Source organism: Sporothrix brasiliensis (assembly GCF_000820605.1).
Source record: "Sporothrix brasiliensis 5110 chromosome Unknown Cont18, whole genome shotgun sequence".
Taxonomy (NCBI): domain Eukaryota; kingdom Fungi; phylum Ascomycota; class Sordariomycetes; order Ophiostomatales; family Ophiostomataceae; genus Sporothrix; species Sporothrix brasiliensis.
This window is the reverse complement of record NW_024467137.1, coordinates 2,321,866-2,343,731: the sequence shown is the minus strand read 5'-3', so window position 1 is coordinate 2,343,731 and position 21,866 is coordinate 2,321,866. Positions and strand designations below refer to the sequence as shown.

At 54.2% G+C, this 21,866-nt stretch overlaps 5 protein-coding genes and 1 non-coding gene across 6 annotated transcripts; 3 read left to right on the top strand and 3 right to left on the bottom strand.

Moving 5' to 3' along the window:
• Nucleotides 1–566: 566 nt before the first annotated feature.
• SPBR_09521 lies at nt 567–690 on the top strand. Its single transcript has one exon. It is a non-coding gene; the product is annotated as a tRNA-Leu (tRNA).
• A 2,216-nt stretch (nt 691–2,906) lies between these two features.
• On the bottom strand, nt 2,907–4,859 carry SPBR_01487 (uncharacterized protein; the record flags this gene model as incomplete). Its single annotated transcript, XM_040759797.1, has 1 exon — nt 2,907–4,859. The coding sequence occupies one exon, from the start codon at nt 4,857–4,859 to the stop codon at nt 2,907–2,909; it is 1,953 nt and encodes a 650-aa protein (XP_040619626.1).
• Nucleotides 4,860–13,141: 8,282 nt separating this feature from the next.
• Nucleotides 13,142–16,144, top strand: SPBR_01286 (uncharacterized protein; the record flags this gene model as incomplete). The annotated part of the gene is made up of 1 exon (XM_040759597.1): nt 13,142–16,144. One exon carries the CDS (start codon nt 13,142–13,144, stop codon nt 16,142–16,144), a length of 3,003 nt encoding a protein of 1,000 aa, XP_040619625.1.
• A 436-nt stretch (nt 16,145–16,580) lies between these two features.
• SPBR_01831 (5-p-4-tetraphosphate phosphorylase) lies at nt 16,581–17,724 on the bottom strand (the record flags this gene model as incomplete). Its single annotated transcript, XM_040760141.1, has 2 exons — nt 16,581–17,537; nt 17,599–17,724. The coding sequence occupies 2 exons, from the start codon at nt 17,722–17,724 to the stop codon at nt 16,581–16,583; spliced, it is 1,083 nt and encodes a 360-aa protein (XP_040619624.1).
• Nucleotides 17,725–18,754: 1,030 nt separating this feature from the next.
• Nucleotides 18,755–19,465, bottom strand: SPBR_02010 (uncharacterized protein; the record flags this gene model as incomplete). Its single annotated transcript, XM_040760319.1, has 1 exon — nt 18,755–19,465. The coding sequence occupies one exon, from the start codon at nt 19,463–19,465 to the stop codon at nt 18,755–18,757; it is 711 nt and encodes a 236-aa protein (XP_040619623.1).
• An 814-nt stretch (nt 19,466–20,279) lies between these two features.
• Nucleotides 20,280–21,274, top strand: SPBR_01892 (nicotinate-nucleotide pyrophosphorylase (carboxylating); the record flags this gene model as incomplete). Its single annotated transcript, XM_040760202.1, has 2 exons — nt 20,280–21,117; nt 21,198–21,274. The coding sequence occupies 2 exons, from the start codon at nt 20,280–20,282 to the stop codon at nt 21,272–21,274; spliced, it is 915 nt and encodes a 304-aa protein (XP_040619622.1).
• Between the last annotated feature and the right edge of the window lie 592 nt (nt 21,275–21,866).

Here is a 21,866-nt window from a genome sequence, read left to right as displayed (position 1 = left end):
TCGATTACCGAGCAAAATTCGCTTAAACAACGTGGAGTCCGTTACGGACCGTCTAGCGAGCACGACATACACAGCGCCATCCTGTGATAAATCATTGAAGCAAACAGTTTGAAACGGTGAACCGAAAGTGGCCAAAAACGCTGTAGTAAATAAGCACGAGAAAGGCACCGAGGCAATAGACCAAAAGAATGTGTCCTCATACGACGCACGGATACAAGAAAGCGAATATAGTCGCTACGGTACGCGATATCCGAAAAGAGTAATCAAGCCAGAAATTCATACACATGTTCTCTGCAAGGCTGCAAAATGTGCACTTTTCAGTCCACTTTTGTGTACGGAAAACCGCTTCCCTGCCAGTCTTGCACTGTTGTACAAAGGGGCTGCCATTATGCTTGGGAGCGGACAAGGCACGATAGAGTACAGCTTCAGTGAGAATATTCCTATTGTCGTAGAACATGTTTGCGTAGGAAAAGTAGATCAATATCGTGAGATGCCATGGTCACTGAAGCCAAGTTGGGAACTGCCAATATAAGACCAACTCCGTCCCGTCCATAACATGAGCGAATGGTAAGATGGCCGAGCGGTCTAAGGCGCTAGCTTCAGGTTCTGGACTCGAATTTCCGGATTCGGATCCAAAACGTGAACTTGCTAGTCTCGCAAGAGGCGTGGGTTCGAATCCCACTCTTATCACTTTTCTTTTGCGTTTTGATCTTTTTTTTTAGCCCAAACGACACACATGATTTTTCAATATATTTAATCACACCGTGATTCTCTTCCGAGATTTTTTTTCAGTACAAAGCGAAAGCAGAATGGGTGGTTGTGCTACGGTACTTGCGGTGGTGTGGTGCAGGAGCCTTCTTTTCGACCCGCCAGCCTCGTGAGAATCTGAGATTTATGCTAGGACAACATCAGAAACAGAAAATGAAAACGGAAATGGTAACTCTCATGCAACACAGCATGAGCGGCTATGCCGCATCCAGAGAACTATATGGTATTTCCCGTCGCCACGCTCTCAACGTCACGCCTGATTTGGCCCCTTTCTCCTTCGGCCCATTTGAAAGACCTGCTGCGGCCTGCGGTGGCGGCCAAGTATGGGCGCTATTGATGCACGGCGAAGGGAGTCGAGCATCTAATGTCCGCATTATGGTACCAGACGTGTCTTTCTTCGAGACAAAAATGTACCCAGACCAGTGTGGGGGCGTTTGAAAGAAATGGATGCATCAAATCTGGCCCAATATGTCTACATGTGCTGCGAATATCATATAGTTTCTCGGATAGGTCTTCTTTCGAACGGAACAGCGCGCCTTGCGTAAGCTCCACCAATACACACCCAATATGTCGTCCACGGTGGCGACCATGACAAGATATAGAGGGATCCAGAGGCCGAGGACGGGCTTTCAGAGTCAAGAGAGCAGCGGCTGAAATGTAAAGAGAGGGAGGGAAACAGAGAGACAGAAGTTGGGGGCCGGCGGTAAACTCGCGTGCAGGATTGCGGAGTACGTCTTGTACTGTGTGCACATGACACCATCGGCGCAGCTCGTCGCCAGACTGCCAGCAGCTTCATTCTCTCCCAAGCGTCGTGCACCTTTTACGTTTCCTTCAGATCACCAATATACTCTGACTATCCTACTTCACATCGTTTTATCGTAGAAACTATACAACCTTGCCATGTCTTCCACCTTCCCAATATGTCTCGCTAATTCCAGCCGCATACGGTCCTCACTTTCCCCCCTCACTTGGCAACATATGGGCAAACTAAGAAGGTTTCGATTTTCAGCTCGTCTACGCAAAAGAGGGGAAGTGCTGGCTTGCAGAACTACAAACATGAGGTGGCAGAGACGGCAGCTAAATGATTGGCTACAACAACTCTCATATATGGATTAGAGCAGTGAAATCAGTGCCAACGCAAGTTGCTACTTGAGAGATGTATGCAGAGTACTTGATGTGCCTCTCCTACGCATACGCGGCTGTTTTTCCTTTGTTTGCATAAGAGATCAGCCACGTTTCCAGACCGATTATACACACTCGTGCGTGTACTCGACTATACAATGGCAGGCAGCCCACTTGTCGCTGTGGCCGTTGATAACATCACTGTTGACCGGCTGTGACATGAAGCTGTTGGCTTGTGAACCCGATTTTCGATTTGCTGCTAGTCGATACAATCCACGACTTTGGCGTGACTTTCATTCACAAATCGCCATACTCTGCCAGAAACCGAAAAGACGTGCGAATTTCGCCGTCGTGTAGGTCGAAACGATTGGCTGTAAAAGACGTACACAAAACGAGCCGGGGCATGTTCGGTGGCTCCCCACCACAACAATTTCGCTCGACGGGCCGGCCCGTCGATCCTTCCTTCAGAACCACCAAAGGCTATTTGCACCTCGGGACAACAGGCCCGAGCCAGATCGAACCCCAGGATCGACTTGTGCATGCAGGCTCCATACGATTGGTAATTCTGGGGTAATCACAAAATGGTGACACACCGGGAACCTTGTCGTCCGGATATCTGCTCCCCAAGTTATGTCATGGGACAAATCTCCTTTGGAGAGATATTTTCATTCGCCAACAGCACGTTTACTGAAAGTGATTCACTTGCGTGCACCTGCAAAGTTCGTCATGTGGAACTAAATATATTTGAAATTTTTGTATTATGCAAACCGTAATTCCCTGGTCCTCGAGACAGAGATATGGTAAATGGGCAGTAGTAAATCTGAAGAGATAAAGAAAATGAAGCGCTCTGCTTGGAAACAAAATAACCCAAAACAAATAAATGCAATGCCCCGCGCCACCATGTAAATGCACATTTAAAACAAAACGCAGCCGACCGATGCCAGCGTACCAAATTCCCTCCCCCTCGCCGACCTGAACGTTGACAGTTGTTGTTTGCCCGCCCACCCTCCCATCTGTTAGGGTGGTTCGTCGGGTTCTTTGCCGAAACGTGCCACTTTGGCCCTTGCCATACCTTCCATGTCCGAGAAATTCACCTCGTCCGTAACGTCATTGTCGTTGTCAAAGTCGGCCGTATCACTATTGTCATCATCCTCAAGGACAGTCCCTGGTAGAACCTTGCCTTTCCCCTTGTCCTTGGGCGCACCGTTTCCCACGTCATCCTCCATACTAGCATCACCCGCCACCGGAGAGGCCGTGTCCAAATCCAGATCGTCTTGGGCCGGTTCATCCTCGAGTGGATCGCGAAACTCGTCCATCACGGAAAATTTGTGAGCCGTCGCGTCGTACGAAATCCACCTATTGAACGTCGCGAGCTGGCAGGCCATCCACAGGACGCGCTCCTTTCGGGTCAGGCGCGTCGAGGAAGACTCCATCAGCCGCTCGTCCTCATCAGCGGAATCCATGTTCGCGAACCAGCCTTGCGGGTAGTTGTATTCGGACCACAACAGACCACGCAGGTACCAGTCGTCAGGCAGCGGCTTGTCAGCATCACTGCGGACTGGCGGCGGGGGCTCGAATGTGACGTTGGTGTTGACAGGTTCGGTTGGGACAAAGGGGCTGTTGTCGCCGTTTGCCGCGGCGGCTTGTTGTTGTTGCTGTTGCTTGAATTGAATCTCCTGGATCCGCCTCTCCTCCTCGGCTTTTCGATCGACTTGTGGCTCCATAAACACATCCCGCTCGATCCTGTCGTACCGCGGACTGGTCAGGAGCATATTATTGAGTGTCACTACAAGCGGCTCCCAAGGAAATGTTTTTTCGAGGTAAGCCATGCCCTCTGGGATGCGCGCGAAGCATAGCATCCACACAAGGCGCGCGTGGATGTAGCCGTGGCAGTTCGCATCACCAACGCGGGCCAAAACAACGCGGTCAATGTCAGCCACAAGATTCTGGGCTGGCTCGAGAGCCTGCACGATCTCAGGATCAACAGCCATTCGCTCATCAATACTCTTCTCGGGTTGCTGCACATTGCCCATCGGTACATCCACTGCGGCGTCTGTTGGAGCACCTGTCATGGCACTGCGATACATTTCATCGTGTAAAATACGCATGAGGACATTGTCGTCTCCGCCGTAGGAAAGCAACGAGCAGCTGTTCACAATGGCCATATACACGCCGGTTTCGACCCAGGTCCGAGACGATAACGCAATATGATCGTCAAGTCCAGCGACAAAGTCACCGACGGTGGGCCGGAAGTCAGGCGTCGTCTTCATACCATTTTTAAATAAAATCGCATGGGCCTTGATAAATGCCAGCTCAATAGGCGGGACATGCTGGGTGGCATTGTTTAAGACGGGGTCTAAGAGTGTCATAATCGACTCGCGCGTAGAGGTGAAGGGGATAGGCGTGCAAAGACTTTTGACGTAAAAGTAGAGCTGCGTCACAACATACGGTCTCGCCAAAATGGCAAGGTGATGGTGGAGTCTGCCAGTCGTTGGAGCACGGTCCGAAGCCAGAGTGTACCAACGCCGGGACACGTTCGTCCAGGTGTCACGCACCCGCTGGTTATCGTCCTCGATCGCCATCCTATAACGCGACAAATCGCCTAGACACTCGACCCAGGTATCCTCGAACGTGCGGACCGTCTCATACAAGAGCGCAATGATCGAGTACGCCATATAAATAAACGTAATCATGTGCTCGCGAGATTCAGGAAGACGGTGGCGTAGTAATTCGAGGAAGCTGTGGATACCATGACGCCACATACGGGCTGGGATCGCGTACTTTTGGGCAACGCGGCGGAGTGCAGGCGAGGCCGAGGGATGCTGAGACGCAAGCATAAAGTCATGATGCTCGTGCAAGAGCGTCCTGTGCAAATTCAATAGAGCCTGCCACTGGCCATCATCCAGTTTGACTTGTAGATCTATGGCGCTGGACTCGCTGTCGATCTCAATGCACTTGGACTCGACCATGGCAAGCCCGACATAAATTCCCTTCACTTCGTTGACCAGTTGCGTGAGCGTAATGGGCCGTGTCTTTGGTTGCAACTCTATATTTGGGTATCTCGATTGTGGCGCCGTCTTGCTGCCATACTGTGGATGCGGGGGGTTGGAAGGAAACGAGCCAGCTCGTTGATGTGGCTGTGTTGGACCGGCAGCAGGTGCGCCAAAGGGCTTGTTCGGGGATGGTGCAGCAAGTACGCCGGCGCCACCACCCCCTGGTTCCCTTGCCCAACCGGGTCCACCAGGTGCGCTTCCACGGCTCGAAACGTTCGGATGGTATTTTGGATTGATGGTAGGTTGTGCGGCCTTTTGCGGAGATTGAGCCGGCGGTGCAGCGGATGATGTTTGTGAAGAAACAGCGGGTTGCTGGGGGGGATGCGAGGTTGCATGGTTTTGGCTTTCCGAATTATTTAAGAAGGTTGTGGGAGATTCGGTATGTTGAGATTGTGTCGTTGCGTTATTAATCGGTATAAACGTTGAAGAGGAGTTCACCGAAGACGTCTGTGGGATGTGGCCTGGCCCATAGTTGTGGCTGGCTGGCGAGAAAGCATGGTTTGATCCATGGGGACCAATAACAGTAGTTGCGGTGCTGTGCCCAGGCTGGCTGGGCGGGTGCTGTAGTTGCTGGTGGTGCAGGCCGAGGTTCTTGTTCTCGACAATGCCTTGTTCCTGGCCATGTTCTGGATGGATGGCGTTGGTTGGTGGAGCTGGCGCGAGGGGTGCAGGGTTGCCGCCTGCAAGGTCGTGCGGTTGCGGCTCGAATGGCCCTTCTGGCGTCTGCATCTCCGGGTGCCTAGGATGTGCCGATTCTGTGGGAACAACGGTAGACGCTGCAGACGGTGCGTAGGCCGCAGGTGGTCCAGAGGAGGTAGACGCGGGAGTCGATGCGGCTGAGTCAATGGTAGGATAGGATGCCGAAAGCAGAGTGTCGGTGTTTGGTGGGGATGAGGCTGGGGAGGCAACAGGGGAGAAAACACCAACGTCGGACGCGGCAGATTCCGACGGCGACTTCTGGGACCTCTGTTTCTTATATGCTGGTCGGTGGATGTCATGAAGTGGTCTCTTGCTGCAAAAGAACGACAATGTTAGCAATGGTGATGGACGAGGATGGAAAAGAACGTGTCTAGATAAAAAAGACAGAAAAGGGGGAATACAGGTCTGTCATGGTTGCCTGCCTGTGGTAGGTCAAAGCAAGTACTGAGGTTATGCTTTAAAACGGAAGGAACAAGTGAAGTCGTGAAGGCAAGAGGCAGGAACGACCGTTGAGCACATGCAAGAGCCGCAATGCAGGAAACAGCGGGCGGGCCAGACGGGGACTGCACGGAACGGGGAGGAACGACCAAAAACGTCAAGAAAAAAAAAGAAAAAAGAAAAAAAAAGCTTACACATGGCTGGCCGAGCTTGAACTGTGCCTGTGGGAGTGCTTGGAGTCTCCCGCCAATGGCAATAACGGTTTTTGCTGTTGTAATCCGTGATGAGCCCCAGAGTCGCTGCCTGCCGTCCCCCTGTATTGCGCGTTGTCATGTCGAGGCGCAAGTGGTGGCGAGCCTTGCTTGTGTCGCCCATTTCCCAACAAGTCTGAGTTCTGCGAATCAGGCGGCGGTTGGCTGCCTTCACTGGACGACTGACGCAACATTTGGAGCGCTGCTTGTTGGAATACTGATATCTGTGGTGGATGGTGCGACTGCGTGGTGGCCAAAAGTTAGCATGTGTCAAGGGGAAACGCAAAACTACGGCGAACACGCCGAGAAAATGAAACTGGCCAAGAGCTGGCTGGCATCGGTCGAGGAACTGATCGAAACCCATTTGCTCATTTGCTGTATGAGGGATGAGGCGTGCCTGGTGCGAGCGCCGGGCTTCTGGTTGCAGGTCGACTTACCTCGGAATTTGGGCATGGATTCCGGCAAATCTGTTGGATTTGTCGGATTTTGATTTTCGCGGATTTGACGGTCTAAGAAAACAACAGCTGAATAGAGGGACGGGCAGGCTGTATCGCAAAGAGTAAAATGCGGCATGGGGTTGACACACTTCCTGGCAGAACGGACGGCTAGTGATGTCTGGATGCATTTATAGATTGGATGCGTTCGCAAGGTCCCGGCCGCAGTTTGGTTCGCATTGTCGTGCGGACTGGACTAGACTGCGGCTCTGTCAAGCACCTAAGTATATCAAATCATGGTTCCGCTCTAATTGACCAGTCACATTGCGTCCCCAATATCCCTGTATGCAGGGAGCTTGAGTGGCCAAAGCGCTGAACCGCCGTACATCGTAAACGTGCAAGATGATTAATGCAAACTGCACGTCCATGCGGCCAGTGGGCGCAATGCTCAAGGATTGGATTGGACGCCATTTTCAGCCTGTACGTCGAAAACCGTACCAAAGCGATACCGTTTTCCACATCCTCCGTTTACTTGGACCCTCCCCTTCAGATATTTGTCACGTGATTGAGTCAAAGGCGGAACAGACACCGCCACTCGCCACAGCGGCCGCCCGGCATGGCTGACCAACACAGCTGAACGTACGAATCGCTTCAGGACGCAAGCCATCGATGCCTACGGAGCACAGCGGCCTGGCTACGTGACTACCTGACAATCAAGCCACAAGCTGCCTCCCGAGGCGCAAAGTCGCGAGGCCTGGCCGCCAGATCTCGCAGGAACGCGGCAAGAAGTCGCCACGACCATGTTCAAGCTCAAAGGCACCGACCTTGGCAGATTCAATGCCATGCACAAGGCGTAGCCTCCATAAAAGGCTGACCAGTTGAGCAGGGCATGGGCAAAGTGCCAGCTGTCGGCCTTCTCTCGAGGCCGGGTATGCCTCGGCCTCCTTATGTGGCCACCTTGTCAGAGGCCAGGCCAGCGAAGAGGAGACTATCTTATCACCTATGAAGTGGACGCACACCATGGGCTCGCCTTGTTTTGATGTTGTAATGTTTTCACTTTTTGACAGCAGACCACGACACGACACGGCGGCTAGGGTACAGATGATATAACACGGGGCGCGGTTCGTGTTGTTCGCTGGGCAGAAAGGTTTGCGAACCAGACACCGCAAAAGAAGCGGAAGTCGTATCACGAACACGAACAGGGGAAGCAAAATAAAAGACGAAACGAAAAGGTACGGCCACGACATGGCCCACAGCCTTTTACAAAGCACACGCCGTCGGCAAGTTATCCAGCCCGGTGCCTTGCATACAGGCAGCTACATCACTCACTTGTTGCCTCGCAGTTTTTGCATTGACACCACCCAGCAAAACCTCGCCTTGTGTGATTGTTTTCTTCAGCTCTTGCTATGTCGGGGCCCACTGCCGATGCGAAATCGACTGGTGGTCGCCCAAACTTAGTCAGATGCAGAGAGGCAGTTGCATGCATTTTAAAATCGGGAATTCGATCTCATACGTGGCCGCAACGTAATAGACGAACAGGTCCGGTTGAATAGCAAGGCGGATAGGCCCGTAACCAGAACAAAACTAGAAGATTCTCGAATACAAAAGGGGGGGCAAGGGCGTTGGGTATCAATAACGAGGGGTGACAAGACATACCGGGGAATATCAACATGAGCGTTTGAATTGCAGATCCACAGTGCCATGCTTTCGGTGTCTGCGTATTCACATTGGACAGCAAAGTGCCGGACGGATCACCTCCGGCCCGAAATTGTTGATGCCCAATCGCAACGTTCAACGACCAAACAAAAACAAAAGAGGAAGCAAACAAGCAAACAACAGAGGCGTTTGGGAAAGTCGTACTAATCGTCTTGTGCTATGCACTATGCCATATAAAATACCCAAGGATTATTTGCCTGGTGGTGTGCCGAGATTTTTCTGATGGAAACGCGAGCTTGTGGGGTGTCTGTGTGATACGACCATGTCGACGTGCTGCACGTCAAAAGTGAGGCTGCGAATGACATGGCAGGGCTTGTTAAACAGGCGTCTAGCTGAGAGTCAGACGGGTCGTAAAATGGCACGCACGATTTTTTTTTGATTTTTTTTTTTTGTAACGGAGCAAGACCCGATATTGTATCCATATACGGGAATTTATGTCATAAATTTCCAAGATATAAAACGTAGTTATTAATGAGTGCGACTTGTTTGATTTTGCGTAAGATGAAAATTTTGGGCCGCAAAGGAAGCGACGGATTTTTTAAAAAATAAAATAAAATAAAAATGAAAAACCGACAATCTCTGCGTTCGAAGGTTCAAGAGCAAGCACGCCGTCACGTCTTAAGACGAAGTGAAAGTGAACTTATGCTGAGACCTATACACTTTCCGCTTCATAGGTGAGTCACATAGCCAAACAATACACTTCAATTGGATAACAGTATGTTGCACGTTTGCTCTGTATTGCATACGTACGAGTATATCCGTAACTGCGAATGCTGCCTCAAAAGCACACATACCTTTATTAACCCACCTATTCGCTGAAACTGTGACAATATTGTGTAACACGGAGCGACGACAGCTCTTAGCAAGTTCTGCCTCTCGATGTGTGAATGCACTAATTTGCACTTGTACAGTCTTAGCCGGACGATGCAAGTTGTGAGAGTTGCTGGTTCTATGTGCTTCTTTCATTTTAATGTCGTTCGAAATGAAAGCTTTGATAACGAAATTGGAATCGTATATAGTTTCTTTTTTATCTTGTCGACTTGGGACTTTAATTCACTTCTTTGTCCTCTTACTTTCATGTTAAATTCTTAGCAGCCGTCGTCCAATGCCGACACATCTTTTTTTTTACTTACTTGGTTGCTCCTTATTTGTTGTTTATCGACGGACACAATTTGTACGACGCTCTGTTTTATTTCATAATTATAGTGAAAGATCGAGACTTCCTCTTTCGGTTCCGTTTTGTTCCGCTCTCTTTGACCTGCATCTGAGCGTCATATTCCCGCGGGTACCAACAGACAATTTTGTAGGGAACGGGCAGTTCGAAACAAGGCGGCCAAAGTAGACGCCTTTGCGACACCGCTTGTCTGCTTTTTCTTTGATATGCGTCCCTTGATCAACGCCTTAACATCCCTTTTTTCGTTTGAGTCTGCATTGAAAGACCCGGACTGATCGCTGAATCCTCTGTCTTGCGTGCCGAATTTCGTTTGGCGGAGTCGGAGCGGGAGGGCCGCCGTAGGGATGAGAATATCATTGGCTACTCGAGGAAGGGTCATGCTGCCAACAGAAACGAAAGTGCACTTTTCTCAAAATAAACACACTTTCGGTGTCTCTGCCGCTTTTGCCATGTCAGAAATTATCTCACCTTCTCGCAACGGGTCGTATCTTCCTCTTCCAGGAGTGGCGGTCCGTGTGTGTCGTTTCACACAGCGGTGTTTTCATTGTGATTGTGATGATGACTTGGCATGACCAGGGACGATGATCCCAAGAATAGAATCATTGGCCTTGGACGTGCCAAAAAAAGAAAGAAAGAAAGAAAATGAGAAAGAGTCATGCTGTCGGTTCTGCCTCAGCGCTTTTCGGAAACGAATTGGGATGGTTGGCTTGACGCCCGGCACAAACTAAGGTCAGCCTTGTCAAAAGCTTCGGCGGCCACCCGAGACAGCCGTGTCGCCGTCACCATTTTCTATCCTGAGTCAACCAGGCAACCAGCCGTCCAAGTTTCTTCTCTTGGGTCTACCAGTTCAAGATGTCAAGTCATGGTCGGTATCTCAGAAAGCCTTGTTGGTTGTTCGATTGTCAAGAAGAGCTTGCGCCCAGAAAATCACTGTAGGCACATGATTGTCCAATCAACGCATCCGACCGCTATTCCCACAAAAGTGCGAGGGAAAAAAAAGCCTGTATGCAAACATCAACGGGTTGCCACAAGGCGACCAAAAGTGCAAAAATGATTGGCTCTGGACGCTTGTAGTCTCCCCAGATTGAAAACCACCCATGCACTCGAGAACCTCCGCGCAGCATGCATGCTTCATTGGACAGATCATCCATTCTCGGCCTTTTATTTGTAGATAACAAAAAGGGATGGGGAGAGAAGCAGAGAAGGTGATGGCTCGGATGCGCCATTTGAGACCATCTGGGCATCCAGCTGATTCGACCTTGGTCTGACACTCTTGCCAATTTTTTGTTCATGGTGTCTACATTGACTGGGGGCTCTGAAGGGATGCAAGGCAAAAGAGGGAGGAGATGCGCGGGTTGACATTTCCTGGAAATGGGGCCGGCGCAGGTTAATATGAGGAGGGTGTTGTCAAGCGGCTGGATATGTCGTCATATGGGAAGCCTTAGCACAAAGCAAAATTTGGCATGTAAAAATGCACATTGTAGATGGAAGATGAGCAGCACGATTGACAAAATGTGGTGGCTCAACAAAAAGCAAGTTGGCGGCCGGATGGAACAGGATAAAAAAGCACATGGGAAATTATATTGGGATGGCTGCAGGAGGCATGCCGGCATGGACGCCTTAATCTGGCCAGAACTCGCGAGGTTTCAGTCACATTATTGGAAAAGCACATGAACTGGTATGTCTGATCAAATGGAGAAGCAGGCGATGGGGTCCTCGTATGGAGGAGACATACTCAAAAGTAAGATGAAGGCTGTCTCATGATATTTCGCCCAGTGCACAAAGAAAGACAAAGGCGTCGATGCGGTGCCCCGTTGACTTCTGGCGACCTGATCAGCCTCATGCGTGTTGCATTATGCCAGCCTGTGTCTTAGCCTTGCGCCTTTTGTTGTCACCTGTTCCACAGAAGGTTGTTTCAAGGCAACAGAAGGTGACGAACACCGAACCATCAACACATCCACCGAAGGCGAGGTTGAGGAACGAGCCATAAATAATGCTAGGCGAAGCGAATGTGGACGGGCAAAGGACAAAATAGACAGCGACAGAAATGACGACAACGCAACTACCGAGACTCGGCTGGAGCGTAGGTGGTTGTGTTCAACCTTGCACAACGACTGTAAGCAACCTCATAAGCCAAAGGGCCGGGCATGAATCTCGATATGGTTCTGTTGCGCATAGCAACAAAACCAGGTCGTATTTATGGCTCGTCTTCACTTTAACGACACTTGTCATTATGCATACCACAGAAAGCATATGCAGCGCTTCGTAACGACTCGTTGTGATCCTTGTGGTCCTTCCGATGTAGACATCACCCAAGAGACGCCTGAAAAGACGATGCACCACCGTATCGTGCGCCTACGGGACTCTCGTCGCTTGACCTCTGCTGTGCATCGCCTGCGGGCGAAATGCCTCGTCCAGCTCGTCCGACTGAATGTAGGCACATCCCTGTGTGACCCAAGATTGTTTTGGCCCACGTAGCATGTCCGTAATTGCTTGTGGATCAGCTGCCTGTTTCTCAGTGTCTTACGTAGCCCTTGCGTTACTCCACGCCTTGTTTCGATGCCTCGTCTGTACATCCTCTGGGTGGGATAGACGAAAGTCTCGAGGATCTCGACAAGCGGTTCGGTAGACGGAAACGAATATCGGTCAGGCGCTGGTGCATGTGAAAGATGAAACCGAATCCGTGGAGGTAGACAGTATCAAATTGTTGTCGTTCTTGGGTAGCAGAGAAGACGCAGCAGGTGGAAGCAAAAATGTGGAATAAAAAATACAGGGGAAAATACGGATCACGTCGGCAAAGAAAGGGAGTAGCAGACGCAGCAACGAAGGAAAGAACGGAAGGAAGGGATTGGCAAGGTAAGAGCGGAGGGAAAGCAGGTGCTATGTAAACATGAAGATATAGTCAAGTAGGGAAGGTGTGCAGCAATTGTGAGAGTTAGAGAGGAAGGTATGAGTGGCTAGAAATAAAAGGTGAAGAAAATATGTCGTGAGTTGTCAGAGAAAGACGAAATAGGAAGGAAAAAGAAGAAACAGTCAGAGACGACAGCGGCCGTGGCTTCCAGTTATACCAAATGCAGGTGCAAAATGGCCCACAATTATTTGCAGACGTTCCGCGAAGCTAGGCAAGCTCGGCCTTGCAATTGGGAAGGAGCCTGGCAGCATATCAGGGGCTTGGTCGATTTTGCAGCGAATAGCATCACGTAAGGCTAAAGCGCTACGTTCCCTCATTCAATCCACCTCGACAAGTCGACCTCAACGTCCTCGCATCACGACGTCTGATCTCGACGACAACCAATTATCCTCGGCTTTGTCGACCCCTCATCCATCCTTCCTGCCGACGGCATTGCGGTCCGCCACTCGATACAACGACCATTCTCGATCTGCCCCGCCCCCTTTCGAGCATGGAATAGAAAGCGAGACGGCATCCCATCCCTCCCTTTTTTTTGTCCAGATCTGTATCATCGAAAACGTCCCAGTCCCGCGACAATGCGCTCCTTCCGCGCGCTGGCACTCCTGGTGCTGGCCGCGTCCGCGCCGGCCGCCGTCGACGCCATTGTGTACAAGGACCAAGTCGGCGACATTGACTTCCACCACCAGCTCGTTGGCCTGCCCCAGCGCGACGCCACCTTCTTCCACCGCCCACGTCGTGATGACAAGGCGAGCCTACTCTATACACTAAGCGACGTCGGCGTGCTGGGCGCCGTTAATCCGAGCAGTGGCGCGCTCGTCTGGCGGCAACTGCTTGGCGAAAATGACGATGACGCTGCCAAAGCCGACGCATCGTTTGGAAAGGGCCACGTCGAGGCTGTCGAGGGCGAGGGCTGGCTGGCCGCAGGCCTGGGCCACTCGGTGCATGCCTGGAACGCTGTGTCGGGCCGGAGCGTGTGGTGGGCGGACTTTGCGGGCGAGGTGGCAGATGTCGCAGTCGCCGGGGCAGCAGACAAGGTGGACACGGACACGGCTACGCTTCGCAGAGACGTTCTGGCACTCCTCCTCGAAGACGGCCACGTTGTGCTGCGTCGTCTGACGGGAAACGATGGCCACGTTGTGTGGGAGCACCGCGAAACACATACGGGCAACCCTTCGCTCAAGATTGCCGCATCGGCCGACCGGGTCTACGCCGTCAGCATTGCCCCGGGAGCGACTGGTCTCAAGGTCCTGGCTGTGGACGCAAAAACAGGCCATCGCGTTGAGGATCACGCTCTTGCCAGTGACATCCACGCCGTTTCGGACGTCCTGTTTGTCGGCGGCGGCATCGTGGCCTGGACTGACAGTGGCCGCACGAAGATTAAGGTCAGCGTGCTCGGCACCAAGCAGAAGCACGAGTTTGCACTGCCTGAGCGCACAGAGAGTGTGATTGTTCATGCCCTGCGCAGCCAGTCTTCGTCGCCTTCGTTCCTTGTTCACACGCGCACGGCGGACGCCCATCGCGGCCAAGTCTACCACGTTGACCTGAACAAGGGTTCCGTGCAAAAGGCGTACGACCTACCCCAGCAGCCCGGTGCTGGCGCCTTCGCCGTGACTGCGTCCGACGCCGATGCTGTCTACTTTACGCGCATCACGGACGACGAGGTCGTTTTGTTCAACTCGGTCTCGCACGGCATTCTGGGCCGTTGGCCCGTTGCCCAAGGGGCTCCTCTGCATGCATCGGGCGCCGCAGCGGCCGAGGTTGCAGCTCGCCCGGGTGCCGGTATCGAGATTAGCTATGCTGTCCGGACCGCCGTGCTCACGGCCGATGAGGACTGGGTTCTTATCCGCAACAACGGCCAGCGTACCTGGTCGCGTCCCGAAGGCCTGACGGGCGCTGTGGCTGCTGCCCTCGCCGATCGTCCCGAATCCGAGCAGCTTGTGCGTGCTCTCGAGGAGGAAGAGGCCCAGAGTCCGCTTGCGGCATATGTGCACCGTGTTCGGCGCCATGTGGAAGACCTCGCGCACCTTCCGGCGTTCCTGCAGTCGCTGCCGGGAAAACTTCTGCGCAGCATCCTTGGCGGCGCCAGCTCCGACGACGCCACCCCTGTTGCCGACCCCTTCGGTTTCCACAAGTTGGCCATCCTTGCCACCCGCCGCGGCCGCCTCTACGGCCTGGACGCCGCCAGCCCCGGTTCCGTGCTGTGGACGGCAAAGGCAGTCGACACCGCATCTGGCCCCTGGAAGGTCCAGAAAATCTACGTTGATGAGGCGAACGGCGTGGCTACGGTTGTCGGTGCGACCGCCGGCGAGTCTGTTGCCGTCAAAATTCAGACGGGCGAGATTATTGTGTCGACTGTCAACGACAATGTGAACGGTGCCGTGGCGAGCGCCGTGCTGGTCAACAGCGCGTCTGGTCCCTATCTCCTGCCCGTGCCCGAGGACGGCTCCGTCCCTGCCATTCCCGTCGACAAGTGCCCCACCGAGTCCATTGTCATTCGCGAACACGCATCTGCGGCTGGCATTCGTGGCGTGCGCTTCGTGGCATCGCCCGATGCGTGTGCCCAGGAGACGACCTGGACGTTTTCGGTACCACCGCAGTTCCGCATTGTGGATGTGGCCACACGTCCTGCGCACGACCCTGTGGCGTCGATTGGCCGTGTGCTGGGCGACCGCACCGTGCTCTACAAGTACCTCAACCCGAACCTTGCTGTCGTCGCCGCCATCAACGACGAGACGGGCGTGCTCATGACCTTCTTGCTCGACACGGTCTCGGGGCAGCTGCTGTCGTCAGCCACGTACGATGGCGTCGACGGCTCAAAGCCCGTCGAGTGCCTGCTGTTTGAAAACACGTTCCTCTGCACGTACTTTGCGGACTACCGTGTGTCCATCGGCGGCGATGCTGTCCAGACCATCAAGGGCTACCATCTGGCGGTCAGCGACATGTACGAGTCGACCGAGCCCAACAACCGCGGCGTGCTCGGCAGCGCGGCCCAGAACACGTCGGCTGTGGAGCCCCTGGAGGTGGTGTCGGACACCGCGGCCGGCCAGCCGCTGCTTTTGCCTGCCGTCACGTCGGCCACCTGGGTTGTCGGCTCGCGCCTGACGAGCCTCGCTGTCACGCAGACGCGCCAGGGCATCAGCGTGCGCCATGTGTTGGCATACGTGCCGCGCCTGCACGGCATCGTGGGTCTCCCTCGCGTCGGTGCCGTGCTCGACCCCCGGCGCCCCGTTGGGCGCGCCGCTACGCCCCAGGAGGCCGAGGAGGGCCTGGTGCCGTACGCGCCGCAGCTCGAGATCGATCCGCGGCTTGTGGTGTCGCACGAGCGCGACGTGCTCGGCATCCAGCAGATCGTGACGGCAGCGACGCACGTCGAGTCGACGAGTCTGGTGCTGGCGTTTGGTCGTGTGGACGTGTTCGGCACGCGTGTGGCGCCGTCGCTGGCGTTTGACCTGCTCGACAAGGGCTTCGGCAAGCTGTCGATGCTGGCAACGGTGGCGGCGCTGGCGGTGGGTGTGTTTGTGCTGCGTCCCATTGTGACCAAGAAGCAGATCAATCTGCGGTGGAAGGCCCTGTTGTAGTAGAGTCTTTCCTACGTAATATTGTTTTTGTTCCTTCTGTTTTGTTCTCGCATGTTGTTTTATCATATTGTCTTCTTGTATATTTAAAAGGGGCCGAATGTAGAATCTAGACATTGTCATTCTTCTTTGCGTCCTCGTGCATTATAATTGAAAATAGAGAAAACGTGAAAAGCGTAAATGTGAAAACAAAGTATAAACTGTATATTGTATAGGAGTCTAGTGCCGTCTTTGGAAATGACCAGCCTGTCTAATGTTGCGTAGAATTTCAAAGGTCGTGATATCGTAAGATTTTCCGATGCCTCATGTCCCGGTCGTTCTTTCCCACACCTTGTCGTTGCCTTCCATCGACCCTTCCGCCTCACCTTATCCTCGCCTTCCTATCCTGTCGATTGGTCCCCTCCCGTCCGCACCGCGCCTTCCGTTCCAGCCAGCAAACTCACTTGAGATCATACCTCGGCAGACCCATCCACACATAATGTTCTGTCATGCCCAGCTCTTCCCAGTGCGCGCGTTCTTTGGCGTTCTTTAGCCACAGCATGCCCAGCATGCCCAGCGAGCCGGCCCCGGTGCCGTCTTTGCCGCCGCGGCGCCGGGGGATCATGCACATCCACTCGGGGGTCATGATGACGTTGTAGGCCGTCGCGGATTCAGGGAGGTCGTCGAGGGCAGGTGTGCTGTGGCCGGGCGTGCCGCTGGCGCTCTTCTTGTGCGTCTTGTAGCCATTGGTTCCGTTGGCTCCGTTGGCTCCGTTGGCTCCGTTGGTCCCGTTCGTGCCGTTCGTGGCTTGTGCCAGCTTCCGTTCGACGTGTTCCTTGTGCGCGCGGCGCACCTCCGCCAGCAAGCGCTGGTAGGCGGCCAGGATGTAGTCGGGCGTGATGTGTCCTGTCAGGCGCTGGACAAAGTGCTGGAACGGCACGGTCGGGTGCTGGACGATGGGTGCGTTCTCTCTCGACGCTGTCGTTGTCTTGTTGCCGGACGCTTTTTCGGCCAGAGCAAGCGCCTCGACTGGGAAGAGAGTAAAGCCCGGGTCCGGCTCCGTGAACACCTGAACGTGCTTGTGGCCCTGGGAGGCGCCACCCTCATAGCCACAGTTGTAGATCATCATGGGCGGCTGGTGGCCGCGGTCCCGGATGGCAGCCATGACGGCCCACGTCGCCGCCCAGTCGCCAGCGTCCAGGTCGTCCGTCTGCGGTGCAAACAGTCGCGTGTGCAGCACATAGTGTGGACGAATCATGGCGTGCATGCTCAGCTCGACAACATGGTCGGGGCCGGGGCGGGCCACGACGAAGGCCGGGTCCGGATCGACAAAGGGCCCGCCCTTGCCACGTCGCTCCGGAGCATCGGCGGCAAGGATGGGTTTGCGGGCGATGGACGGGGACGTCTTGAATTCGAACTGGACGAGTTAGAGCAGAGCGACAGAGGCCAAAGACGGGGGCAGAAGTAGGATACAGTACGTTGAAGCCATTGTGCTGGACAACCTCGCCGTCGGTGGGAAAGTAAAAGAGGAGACCCTGCTCGCGAAGCAGGTCGAACTGGTCGACGGCCGACTGGGGAAACTCGGGCGGCAGTTGGATGTCCATGGCAAGAGGCGAGGGGCGAGAGAGGAGGCTTCAATGCTCCGTTGTATGGTGCAGGGTAAGAATCTCACGGGGTGATAAGATGGATCCCTTTCCGTCTTTCTTTGGTCTAAAATTTCAGCTCTTGCCTGAGCAGCTTTAGGGACACTGTAATTCGTATTTTGAGCGGAGTAAGACTTACTTCAATTAGGCGGGGCTTTGCTCTGTGAGTGAAGTAGAGACAGACTCGGCTCAGAACAAAAGTATGGCATTTCTCGATATCGTTTGGGCGTCACCGCAAGATGCAAATTGAAGTGGCCGAAGCTTGAGAAAGGTCAATTGGAGCTCTGCATCGAGTAATTCGATTGGCCACAGCCAATGCACAGGGAGAGTTACATGCACGGTCATGTTTTCGGCCCCTGGTTGGTGACGGGAAGCCCAGGGGCATTGCAGGGCATTGGTTTTAGGGCACTAGAGATGCCGGTGACACCCACTCGCGCCACTATCATTACGCGCTAAATGCCGCAGCGGAGTCGATCTCGTAGCCAAACTCAACGGCGTCAACTTTGAAAAGCGTCATAAACTCATCTACGTCCGAAAACGAGTCAATCTAGACGCCTCTTTCCTGGCACCGCTGTCATCTCCTCTGGAGACTGCACAAAGCAAGAGAATGTATTCATTTTGACTGCCCGCAGTGTCTACTGTTCTTGGGATGAGAGGCTGCTGACCACAAATCATAACTGCACCTATAAACGTCAAGCGTAGCAAAACTCGGTGTATGGAGGGCATTCATGACTAGCTATTATCATTTGTTATTCACTTTCAACTAACACTATCAAGTTAATAGAAATCTGGCTCCCGACCTCGCCACCTGGTCTCGCCATTACGGTGAATGCAGCCTGCACCGATTCGTCTTGCATCGTAAACAGAGATTAAAAATGGCGTCTCCCCGACAGCATCAGATCATTGCTTCTATGTCGTCTTCCTGAACACGTTTCGAGTGTCCTACTTGGCAAAGATTCCTCCCCTTGGTCCTGGCTACCGCGGCCGCCGGCTACCACTCCTCTTCTGCCTGCTCCTCCTCTTCCCACTCTTCCTCCCGCTCCTCCTCTGCCCGCAAAAGCGCTCGCGCGTGCATCAGCGCCCAGCCCAGCCGGTTCTGTCCCCATTTGGCCCGTCTGTTCGGCGCGTTCGTCGCACCGAAGCCGATGCCCCAGATGCGGTCGCGTGGGGCCGCTTCCACCAGCAGCCTGTCGCCCGTCGACAGGAGCAGCCGCTTGAACGCAGGGTTCTGCTGGAACTTGTGATAACTGCCCTCTTCCACAACGGCGCTCTTGACGGCGTCCCAGCCTTCCTTGGTAAAGTTGCTCACACGCTTGCCCAGGGCCTTTTGCTTGGACGGGTCCGGGTTGTCTAGGATCCGGCGCTGGATCTCGCGGTCGCCGAAGCGGACGGCTTTGCAGAACATCATGAACTGTTCTGCGCAGCCAAACAAGAGGATCTCGGCGAGGCCCTCCACGGCCTTTGGGCCGTCCGCCTGTGTGATCTCGGCGATGCGCGTCTTGGACACGGAAAACGAGGAGAGCGTCCACTGGGAGAACTCGCGAAAAGGGCGGCCCCTGGCGTGGCCGTAGAAAAAGAGCGGATCATCCTGGTCGACAGGCGCGCCGGGGATGTCGTCGAAACGACGACGAGCCGCAGGTTTCTGTGCCGGTTTCTGTGCCGGCTTCTGTGCCGGCCCTGCCTGCTGTCTTTTATTGCTCATGGCTGCAAATGTGGGAGTCAGTCGGACAGTCTTGGTCGTTATATATATATCAAAATCTCAGGAAGAGTGTCTGCCTTGATTTGCGTGCTGGGACGTGTTGACGATTCTAAAAATCAGAATGACAGTCGCGCGAACGGCTCGTTATATGTACGGCGTAGTCCTATTGTCGAACAGGGCATGGACGACGGACCATGTAGGACTCTTGTGAACAGGTTCGCAATCAGAACGGAAAAGGTCCATGGCGATCATCAAAAAGTCGTAGCTCGCCAAGCACGTCGCACCTTCCTCATGAACCTCGACTCACCGGCACCAGTCGCAGGGGCAGGAACGACTGGTGGAGCGTGGGGCGGCTGCGTCGCTTTTCGCAAGGCTCAACGGCCAGGATTGTCAGGCATACTCATTAACCCATAGCCAAAGTCAGCCTCGTCGAGCCAACTGGCTGTCAAAGGCAACGGATCCCATATGTACGTGCGATCGTGCACGCGAACCGTTGATTATGTATGCATTTCGAGGCTTTTCCGTGCGCTTAATCTTGCAGCCGTAACTGATGCGGGGCCGACGCCTACGGGCAAACTAGGAAGGCGCGCAAGTATGACTAAAGCAGTGGTGCTAAGGCCGAGGCTTGCACCTCGTACCGCTCGCGACTGCCATCCGAAGAGTTTACGCCGTTCGTGACTTCCTTGCAGACGGAAAAGACGAACGGTGTCATACTCCGAGTCTCGGGAAGGTGCCGGCCTGCTTTTATTTCAAATCGCCCTCCCTAGCCTTCACCTCGACAACTCTCCACAAACACACACACTCTCTCCACCCCACCATGTCGTCGATCCGCGTCCCCCTCGACCACGGCGACCTGTCGGCGCTCCTGCCGCCGTCGTGGACGGAGCAGGTCGCCGCATGGCTTGCCGAAGACACCCCGTCGTTCGATTACGGCGGATTTGTGGTCGGCGATGTCGCGCGCACAGCCACGCTCTGGGCCAAGAGCCCCGGCATCGTTGCCGGCGTTCCCTTTGTCAACGAGATCTTCAAGCGCTGCGGCTGCACCATTGAGTGGAAGGTCGAGGAGGGTGCCCAGGTCGGGTCGCCCGACGACAACGGCGGCAAGACGGCCTGTGCGGTTGTGTCGGGTCCGGCGCGCGGCTTGCTGCTGGCCGAGCGCGTGGGGCTCAATGTGCTCGCGCGCTGCGCCGGGATCGCGACGCGCACACATGCTGTCCTGACGGCGCTGCGCAAGGCCGGCTATACGGGCCTGCTGGCGGGCACGCGCAAGACGACGCCCGGGTTCCGGCTGGTGGAGAAGTACGGCATGCTCGTGGGCGGCGCGGACATGCACCGCGTGGACCTGAGCGCCATGGTGATGCTCAAGGACAACCACGTGTGGTCGCGGGGCAGCATCACAGATGCGGTGGCGGCGGCCAAGAGCGTGGCTGGGTTTGCGCTCAAGATTGAGGTGGAGGTGCAGTCCGAGGACGAGGCGGACGAGGCGCTGGCGGCAGGCGCAGACGTGGTGATGCTGGACAACTTTACAGGCGACGGTGTCAAGGTGGCGGCGGCCAGTCTTCGGCAGCGGTGGGCGGCCAAGGGCCACTCGGCCTTTTTGATTGAGGTGTCGGGCGGCCTGACGGCCGACAACATTGACGCCTACGTGTGCAATGGTAGGTGCCCCTTCCCCCATCCTTGCCGTTCGTTTCCTCGGCCTCGTTTCCATTCTCACTGACACGTTACCACTCTGCAGACGTCGACATCATTTCGACAAGCTACATCCACCAGGGTGTTCCACACGTCGACTTTTCGCTCAAGATCAACCACTAGAGGAGTCGTGCCATGGTCAACTACGACGGAACAAAACAACGTAAATAAAAAGACGTCAAAAGCAAAAGATGTTTACAAGATTGTTGACAAATCTTTGAAACTGAGTCTGTGACTTGGTCTGCGACTGTGATTGTGCGAAGGTGGCGGATGTTGGCGGGATGCTGTAGCCGTGTGTTTTGGCATCTATGGCCATTTGCTGCGGACCGCCGTCGTGTTTCGGTAGGACCTGCGCAGAAACCTGGCAATCTGCGACGTAGACTGTGTCCTGCGCTCCGGCTGTTAATGGATCCAATCAGGACACAACACAGAAACATATTAGCTGCCATTCGATGCTTGTTTTCTGGGGCTGATCCCCGCGACTTGATGCATCTTGACGAACTCAACATGATTGTTGCTGGCGTTCTTGTTGGCATTCTTGTCACACGTTGAAACAAGTTTTGTCCCGCCAGAGAGGCGAGATTCAAGATGGAGAGTTGCAGCAGGGAGACTGACAAAATAGAAAAAGGCTGCACAATATGGTGCATGCAAAAAGCACAGGACGGACAGGGTGCACATGGAGCACAGGGTGACGACTGTTTGACTCTGAAACTAC